We start from the raw sequence: 10359 nt of genomic DNA on the forward strand, positions 1-10359 counted from the left end.
AAGAAAACGACACCCTACTCATTGATATTTATATTTGCCAAAATTCCCATTTCGCCCCCCCCCCCCCACTAAGACACTTTTTTCCAACTTTTCAGCACGCCGCACCATTGAAAAAATGTCGAAAAAAGTACATGACGTTTGGGGGTCAAAATTACATCCAGAAAACGCGTTTCTAAAACTGTACCTCGCAATCTTGATTCCTGATATGCATAAAAAATGAAAAAAACTCCATCTCAAGGGTTAAATAATGATGGGAGGGGGTTGAAAATTTTTGTGGGGAAACCTTATAAAGATATACATGACGTACTGAAAAATTTTCAAAATCTGTTGAAATGGGGCTGAGAAACGTGTTATTGAAGTTTCAGAAAAGTGGGGTTCGCCAAAAAGGGGAAGGGGTGTGGATCTGAAACTTTCCACGCGGAAGTTTCTCAATGGTACCCACCTTCCATGCTAATATCAACTCGAACGTTTTCGGGGACCATTACACCCCTCTTAGGCGCCTATAGCCTTTATGTATTTTTCAGAAAACCCCCCTCATTTAAATGGTTGCCATGTGACCGTAAAGAAGCGTAGTTTTTTTCTTTCAACAACTAAAGCAAAATCTATGTAAGATGAAATTAAATATATAGCATTGCGAAGTAAAGTTCTGTACAAAGTAGGGTGGGTTTAAATGTCATCTGCGTGATAGAAGAAAACTTCTGGAAAAAATTGATATTTCATATTTTTTTGTACTTGAGCTTTAAAATCTTGTTTTCTATTGCACTTTCAAACATAACTAATTTTGTAGAAAATTTTACTTTCCTTACATTTTTTTTCTTCCTTTATAAAAACAAAAAAAATCAGTGCATTACGTTGTGACGTCAAAACATACAGCGTCTTGTAAACGTCTTGTAAACGCCTTACTAACCCATCTCCGACTTCCGAGTCGTTCGCTCTCATCCAGAAGTTGTTTGACGGGTTTTGATTTTTTAATATAGAGAGAAACTGTAAACTTTGAAAATCAGTGGTATAAGAAAACATCAAAAAGTAAATTTGGGACTTTCCACCTCCCTACGCCTCATCTCCCAACCTCTACTGCAAAACTAACTCCAGATTCGAACTCTACGACCTCGAAAACATATCAATCGACATATTACAGAATAATTAATGCAAAATTTGAAATTTTCCCCTCCCCACGGCTCACCCCTACCTCTACCAAAAGACTAACTCCAGATTTGAACTCTGCGACCTCGAAAACATATTAATCGATATATTACACGATAATATAAGCAAAATTTAAAATTTTCTCGCTCCCCACGCCTCACCCCCACTCCTACAAAAAAATAAGCACATATTCGAATTCTACGACCTCGAAAACATACTTATTGACATATTTCACATCGATGAGGGTTGAATCCTAATTATCACCGTTTTTGGGGGGGTCTGTGGCCCACTGTGTACTTCAAGAATTCGTAGCAACATACTATTGTTTTGCGAAAAAAACACGCGGAACTGTGTTCACTCGAAGTTCAAATTGAATTTTTCGAATATCAAACATTAAAAAGAAAAATTAGTCGTACGCACTTGAAACTTTTAAAATCAAAAATCAGGGAAATTAGTTTATGTAAAAAAGTCAGTAGAATCTGAAAACTACCTTAAACAACTGAAATTAAAACTCACTCTTTTTTATTTAGGGTCTAAACATCTATTAAGCCCATGATTTTTTCAAAATTCGTAAATTTCGAGTTTTGCGAAGCAATTGGCTCCTTCAACTCACAAAAAAATCAACCAGTCATAATAACGATCTACAGTTGAATTTAATAAAATCCTGAAAGTTTAAAATCTCAAAACTAAATCTAACCGATGCCTCAGGATGATTCAAGTCACATAAAATTTTTTGAGCGTAGATGGATTCTTGCCCACGGTGGCACCGCAGAACGAATTCGTTATAACGCGGGAACTACGAAAATTCGCAACCATATCCCCCCCTCCCATCAAAAAATAGCAGGACGTACTTCGGTGATCTAGTGATATCCGCATCCTCGCTTCATCTATCCTTCTCTCCTGTACTTGAACCAGACCAGTTCTTTCAATATAATATGTACTGCTTTCCCGCTCTCCTTGTCCCTCTACCTTCTTTCATCACCTACACTGTCCGTTCTCCTTTCTCCTGTTCCTTACTTCAACACCCAAATGTTTCACGCGGCTTGTGCTGCGCCAAGGCTCACCACTACAAACGTAGTACTATGTTAATACACGTCACGTTGCAATTCCACCACTCGGACATTTTCGGTGTATTTCGACTCTCACTACCACAAACATACAGCGTCTTGTAAACGTCTTGTAAACGCCTTACTAACACATCTCCGATTTCCGAGTCGTTCGCTCTCGTCCAGAAGTTGTTTGACGGGTTTTGATTTTTTAATATAGAGAGATTGATATTTCTAAGTACTGTAAGCGATGGTAACTTGGAACACTGAGATATTCAAACTTGAATTATTTTAAAACCAAAATCTGCACGCTTTTCAAACGTTTGAACAAACAGCAGTAGAAAAGTTTTATTGAGAAGTAATTGGTTGAACAATTGTAACCCTTGTTCTTTTTCTAATATTTCAGATGTTTCGGTAAGTATAATGCTATGGTCTTCGATACCTCAGATAATAATATTCTTACCTACATAGGTATGATAGTCAACTAATGGTAGTTTTCTTTCTGATTCGAAATTTGTTGTGAGATTGGTTATTTCGGTTTGTAGATCAGTAATTCAGACGCTTGTACACTTTTTCCCAAGTCTCGTGATTTTTTAGAAAACTTCTTACATGTGAATGTAATTACGATTGAGATTGTTATAATCAATACCATTGTACCACCCCCATACAAAATATAAGGCATCGAATCCCATGAGGGTTTTGCACTATACTCATCAACAATTATTGGCTCCCGTGAGGATTTCACATTGTACTTCCCAACAACCACTTGAAACTTTGGTCCAATATGTACAGTGACGTTTAGAGGCTCATCACCAATTTCATCTGATTTGTTTAAGCGATTTGGTGGTGGTAGATGACAATTGAGTCCCTGTGCTGTTAAAAGTTTCACTTCACAACTGCGATTACCAACTTTTACAACAATTTCATTTACTGTACAAACCAAATCCATATTTTTCCCCTCAATAATGAGACTTTCAACATTACCTATTGCAGAAGTCTTGATTTCTTCATTTGATGATTTAAATGTTGGATTAGGGTACAACATGAGCCTTTTAAATTTATTGTGGGAAGTGTTCACGGAGATATTTTGTACATAAGCAACATTATCCATAACAAATCCATAATTCAACCGGATTGGATTACTTTTGTTGAAAGATGAGCTATCTATATCTAAAATATCAGGTGTCAAACAAAGCATTGTAGCACCCGTATGCCAAACTTGACATTCTGACTCGTATCGTTTCGTCATGTCCTCATTGTAAATGTAAAACAGTGGTTTTTGAATTGAATTAAAGTTTTTTCCGACTACATATAGTCTGATACCTCCTGCTGGTATACTTTTAGGTGGTTGAGTGTCAAATCTATCAATGTTCGGGTCCTCTAAATAGTTGAATTTGAATTCTCCGTTTCTAAAATTTGCGATAAGATACCTTTCAAATGTTACACTCACATTACAGTCCTTGCTCAAATAACAGTTCATTGATTTGTTTAATGCAGGTGTACGACACTTCATTAGACTGGAATTCCTGAAAAATACTTCACAAGCAATTTTGTCAATATTAACTTCAACAGAACCATCATCAATGAAATTTCCCTCGAGGGTGAGTTCAGTTCCGCCTGAAAGAGGCCCTTTTTTTGGTGATATGGATTTTATTTTTGGCACAACTAATGTGAAATTCTGTGAAGAAATAGCAGATAAGTTTCCCATGTGAACCACAACAGGTCCTACTATATTATCAAATTCTGGGTATTCCATTGTTTGGTTCATCTGGCACTGAATTACTGTTGGTGGTTTGTAAAATTGTGATTTCACCATAGGAACACAAGGTAACCCAGCTACAGTGATATTACAAATGTTGCTAATTGTTGGTGAACATAAATTTGTCCCTTCAATTAGAATAGTAGTGTACCAAAATGCTTGTAGAGGTGGCGTGATCTTGTTTATAGTTGGATTAGCCTTATCTATTGCTAAAATACTGAATTTTGAATCATTATTGCCGGTGAAATTTTGTATAATTGTATCGATGTCCCGTGATTCAACATTTCCCAGCACCATATGTAAAATTAACGCTGCCAAAAGTAGCATGGTGATTTTATCGCTTCGTTTCGAATGTACCTATTTTTATTATGTCACGTTGAAATGTTACCAGAATTGACTGCCATTAGAATTCCAGCAATTGGCTGTAATCCATGAGTTTCGGAAATGAAGTGGTGAACAAACGTCACTGTTTTTTATCTGAAATTTAATTGAAAAATAGGAACAGTTGTTAGTGAAGCTGGCTCAGTACTGCGCTTGATGGGTAGGGGAGACCCGTCTAAGATAGCATACTGTCCAAGATGGCATAGTGACGATTACTCGAAAACTACAAACTGAAAAAAAAAAGTTTTTCACTTAGAATGTTGTCAACACTGTGAACATTGAATCCCGGTATATGACAAATTATTTAAAGGTGAAAGTAGAAAAAAAACGACAAACAATATTTTGGGGGTTGTGATTTTTACATTGCTGCTACTTTGGAATGAGTCCAATGAAATATTGGTTCAAAAAATATTTTGTTGGAAAAAAGTGGTTGCGAATACAAAAAGTATAAGAAAAAAGGTTTGTAATGAGGTAATAGTTATAATAATTTCATTACCTTATGTGCTTCTAATAGCACTCTGAAATTATCAACATGTTTGGCCATATTTTTATTGGTATTTCAGCTTTAGTACTTGAATTTCGTAATAAAAGCCACTTTTGATCGAGTTCTTTTTCATTTTTGAAATATTTTCATAGGTAGGTATTTCAGCTTTTGCAATAAACCCTGCTTTCCTTCGAGTTTTTCTTCATTTTTGAATTATTCTCATATGCATTTCAGCTTTTGTACTTGAATTTTGTAATAAAAACAGCTTTTAATCGAATTTTTCTTCTTCTTTGAAAATTGTTTATAGGTATGCCATCTTATCCATACCCCTGTCCAAGATGGCATAAATTTGGAACTTTTTTTTAAAATGCAAATTACAGGTACTAAAAATGAGTAAAATTTAAAAACCAGGGGAGGAATTTGTAGCCAAATGTTCACAGTTTCAGATAGTGTATTCATTTTTTCGGATAATTCATTATAGCGCCCTCCAGATCGCAAAATGTGCGAAGTATGCCATCTTAGACGTGTCTCCCCTACCTACTAAATATGTACAAGAGGGTGGTGGGTTTGCTGATTTATTGCAGTCATACTCCTCAGCAATATCGCAGCTTATCAATTACAGCAATTACAGAATCCATTCTTACAACTTATTTTTTCATTAAATCAAGGTAACCTAAGGGGTACTCCTCATAAAATTTCTGCTGCTCGAACAAAAAATTGAGAAACTCACTGCATTCAGGGTTTCCTATAATAACTGAAAATTCGATTTTTTTCATCAAATTATGCTCTATTTGGATTACCTATAGATAGGTATTGGAAAATTTGGAAATGTTCTTTGGTTTTTATGAAAGCATTACCTCCTCCTTTTTTCTCTTTCCTTTCCTCCCTCCTTCAAAAATTTTGAAAATGGTTTCTAACCAAAAAGCATCGTTGCATCGTTATGTCATTGTTTAGGTTCAGAAAATACCTAGGTTACTTTCAAGTTGAAAGTGGTCAGCGTCTAAAATTAGATGAACACTTTACGATCCAATATACCTAACTACTCAAAGTAAGTAACCACCATATGCATTCATAGAGTGAATCAGATTCTTGTCCAAACGTATCCAAATAACTATTACATAAATATCATCAATCTCTTGCACATGTCATAATATGTAGGGTGGCCCAAAAGTCCCGCGCCGCTTGCGTAACTAGTGGTTCACATAAACCTCCGTATGTTCCCCTTAAATAATTAAAACTATGCAACCAATACACCTTTGGAAAGTGGTAACTTACCCCTTTCCAAAGGTGTATTGGTTGCATAGTTTTTATTATTTAAGGGGAACATACGGAGGTTTATGTGAACCACTAGTTTCGCAAACGGCGCGGGACTTTTGGGCCACTCGTATGTGTAGGTAAAGGAAAAAAAAACTTACTGTTTAACTGAAAAATCTGTCGTAGAATGAGAAAATCATTTCAATCCGCCACATGGTTTTAATCACTTGGAAAACAAACTTTTTTCGTAAATAAGCGTACCTAACAGCGACCGCACAAGTACATACACAAGTTAGCAATGAAGCTCAAAATTTTTGAAAAACCAGTTGCGCCGAGATGCCTGAATAAACTTGTGACGTTTCTCGTCAGCGATTTAATGAATAAATTTGCATATCATTGACGATGAAAAATTCGCATCCACAGACGCCTTGCGTTCCCCACTCCGCCACAGGCTCACGCTGAGATGCCCGAATCAGTATCAAATAAATTTGTGTGAAAAAAACTACTATTTTGTGCATGACTCGTCCAACGGGTTTTCTACAGATGCGATAAGTTCCCCCTTTCCTCGCTCGTAACGCGCCCACGATCATGGAATAAGTGGTTTTATTGTTAGACGACACTACGAGTTCCGTCTTTGTCTCTCGCGTCGAATACGAGTATGTTTCTAAACATGCATTCGCGACCTGTAAAAATTCCATATATTTACCAATCAAACTGTGCTCTCACAAAATTGCTATATTTTCTTCAAGCATAGACGACACCAGATACCTACTGACCACTGGGTTTTTCTACACAACTTTGAGTTAAAAATGAAAATCCGCCGCACACCTTTTAAATGCTCGCGATCATGTTTATCTTTAAAATCTCCGCATCTGTCCTTGTCACACGCTAACGCTCCTGTTGAATAAATTAGCATATGTTTGTAAACATTGCGAGTGCATGGTACATATTTCTGCATCCGCGCCTGGTACAGATGTCGGTAAACGGAAGTGGGGGGGGGTCTTACCTGGTATGGGAAAACAGCACAGGATGATGGTGGGGGGTGGAGGGGAGGGGGGTATCTGAAAAACTATAAATGATGGTTATTGAAAAACCAAGTATGCTTCTTACGAGGACCTCCGCCAATTGTTGGAATCATTTTTCTCTAATACCTACTGCAATTTTTGCTGTGGAAAATTTTTTATAAATAGTGGACTGTTTCAACAGACCATCATCAACAATTTTTTACTAAACAATTTTTTCAACTGAAATTATGACTCAGTCGCCTCAGTCATACTTTAATTTGATTGAAAACAGCTCTTTTCAGAGCTACACAGTGAAACAGCTTAGTGATGAAGCAAAAAATAATTCTATTAGGTACGTAGTTTTCTTTATAGGATGAGAAAAACAGAATTGATGTCTCTTTATATCAATAACGACATACAACCTAAAAATTTAGAAAAATTAGGGGAAATTTTCCCTTTTAAAAATACTTTAATTTCATATGATTGGAAAATGAGTATCCGGTAAACACATAGTAGGCGATATGCCAGTGAATAGAAGGCGATCATCGTATTGGCAGCCAGCGGATCGCCGGCGGGAATCGCGTTCTAAGCCGGCGAAAATGTACGCTTTTTCCGCAGCGGAATCCGAAGGCGAATAGCCGGCGGGAATCGCAGCGATATCGCTGTTGAAATAGAACGCGATTCGAAGGCGATTCGTCAGCGGAAATTGCAGCGATATCAGAACGCAATTCGAAGGCGATAATCGCAATGACGTTTCGCTTTGGTTTTTTCCTAGTTTCTTCTACCACATTAGAATCAAAAAGTATTCTTTAATTAATTTACGAGTGATTTACGTGTTTATACAATTTAAAATTGAGAAAACAAATAAATAACGAGTAAATTAAGTGAAGAATACTTTCTGATTCTGATGTAGGAGGACAAAATATTAGGAAAAAAACAAAAGAAAAAAAATGAAGTAGGTACCTATACTTGGGTAAATCACTCAACACAAGAATGCAACAACGTCATAACTGTAATTTATTAAAATAACCAAAAACTAAAGAAATTAAATTACATATGAAGATTTAGAATAATTATTCTAAATCACCATAAAAAATCCATTTGAAATCAACGCGAAAAAAGCCTTCTACAATAGATACCTAACTTGCAAAAAATTTATCAGAATTCATCATCTAAAAAACAGTTTAAAATCAAATCACCATGAAAAATTCTAATTTAAATTTTAAAAACATTTAATTTAAGTCACTATAGGGAAAATTTTATTTAAAAAGTCACCAAAAAAAAGTGGTTCCGGACCATTTTCCTGGAGCCGTTTTCCCGAATACCAAAATCCTGAACGGTCATTTTCCCGAATGGACATTTCCCTGAATCAATTTCCCCGAATAACGAATGCCGGAACGGACATTTTCCCGAATATACAATTCCCCGAATCAATTTACCCGAATGCCAGATTCCCGAATGCTTTGTTTCCCAAAAATGAAAAACAAAGATGATAACTTTAAAAAAAAATTTATTAGAAAACGATGGTATGAGCTGACATTTGTAAGTAATTTTGGTCACTTTTTATGGCCTTTTTTGATGATTGGAAAACCTAAAAATCTGCTGGTAGCTTCAGAAATGTCTCGAAATCGCCCTTAATCGATTTAAGAGGTCGAAAACGCACTACGCAGTATACACCAAATTTCAACTATCTACACTTTGATTTGCTGAAATTTTGACTTTTATGTGAAAATACTTAGGCAAGGAAACCTCACGAGTAGGCAGCCAAGTGATTTGATCTGATTTTTTTTCAAAAGTGAGAGGACTCTTGGGGTTTAGGGTTGCCTACACAATTTATAGCTGTCCAATCGCAAAACTATGGGTCCAATAGGAAGACAAAGGTCTCAAAAATTTTTATCTAGGACATATCAAGAATAAAGAGTCATAAGTCCCATAGAATACCTCGTCATATGCATACCTACTTACCAATTACCATGGAGATTGTAATGAAACAGGGAAGCCCACAAAGGGGGCGGGGAAATTTCAAAAATTCAATCTGGATATCAATGTATTGGTTTTTCTACTTTGTAGGGAGACTTTCAAAATTATGAATACAAGTGAACGGATTATTTTGAATCAACTGTTTGTGTGAAAGTGACCATTTTATTAAAAAAGGAAAGTGGGGTAACAAATTTTTTTAAATCAACTTTTGAGACGCTTCTATTTTGAGGATTTTTCAAATTTTGGTTGTTGATGATAAAAGTGAAAACAATTGGCAAAGAAAATTGAAATAAATATATCAAAACAAAAATAAAACAAAATTGAATTTAAAAAATGCAAAAATAAAAATGAAAACTAAAAATGGAAAACCTTGAGATGAAGAATTTTTTACTTTGGAGAAAATCGTTGCGAGTTATTTAACAATTTTGAATTTTCAGGGGAACTATGTATTTTAAATTTGTTTTTGTAAGTTGGGGGGGAGGGGCAAAAGGCGAACAGCCCGAGCGAAGAAATGATCATGATAAAAGTGAAAACAATTGTCAAATAAAATTGATAGGTATCAAAACAAAAAAAAATGAAATTGAATGAAAAACTTACAACAAGAAAAAATGCAAAAATAAAATTGAAGACAAAAAACTGAAGAAAAATATAAACAAGGAAAAATGATGATAATTAAAGTGAATTCGAGCAAAGAAAATTAAACGACATCTAAACAACGGAAAACTAAAAGTAAATAAATTTTAAACTTTTAAAAATTATTTCACCTCAAAAAATCTTTTTTTTAGGAAAAATTCAGTTGTAATCACTCGAAAAAAAATAAAAACAAAATAGTCCATTTGAGAATTTTTCACCTGTAGAGTATAAAAAATGTTATGCTCTAAAATTTCGTTTCTTTATAATTTTCTCACAGACCCCATATTTTAGTTGTTTTTTTGTAAAATTGATTTTCTATGATAGAGAAATCTCGTACCTATGATAATTTTTATTGATTTCGATGTGTTTTTGAGTGTTTATGTATCATTTTAATGTGCTTTTAACATAAAATGCAATTACCAAACGATGTTTTATGTAAGGTACAATATTTTGGCTGTATTTTGTCAAATTTCACGAAAGTTTTATCTTTACATACCTACCCATATTTGGCGATTTTCCTTAATTTTAATGCGTTTTTGAATGTTTTACATCATTTCAACATCTTTTCATGCATTTTAAGTCAATCTTATTGAATTTTCTGCACTTTTTGATAGGTAGCTAATTAACAGTATTGTTGAGACTATCATTTTGGGTTTCAAAGAAGTTTCAATGATG

The 10359-nt window shown here is 35.0% G+C and overlaps 1 protein-coding gene across 1 annotated transcript; it reads right to left on the reverse strand.

Annotated features, from left to right (window-relative positions):
- Positions 1-97: 97 nt before the first annotated feature.
- On the reverse strand, positions 98-6466 carry LOC135838943 (hepatocyte growth factor receptor-like). Its single transcript, XM_065354769.1, has 2 exons — positions 6229-6466; positions 98-4425 (listed from the first exon to the last, which is right to left on the reverse strand). Exon 2 carries the CDS (start codon positions 4273-4275, stop codon positions 2719-2721), a length of 1557 nt encoding a protein of 518 aa, XP_065210841.1. The 5' UTR covers positions 4276-4425; positions 6229-6466; the 3' UTR covers positions 98-2718.
- Between the last annotated feature and the right edge of the window lie 3893 nt (positions 6467-10359).

This window comes from Planococcus citri, chromosome 3 (assembly GCF_950023065.1).
Source record: "Planococcus citri chromosome 3, ihPlaCitr1.1, whole genome shotgun sequence".
Classification (NCBI taxonomy): Eukaryota; Metazoa; Arthropoda; class Insecta; order Hemiptera; family Pseudococcidae; genus Planococcus; species Planococcus citri.

Excerpts from the sequence above, each read along its gene's own strand:
- LOC135838943 (XM_065354769.1), bottom strand. The coding sequence starts at position 4,275 with ATGCTACTTTTGGCAGCGTTAATTTTACATATGGTGCTGGGAAATGTT.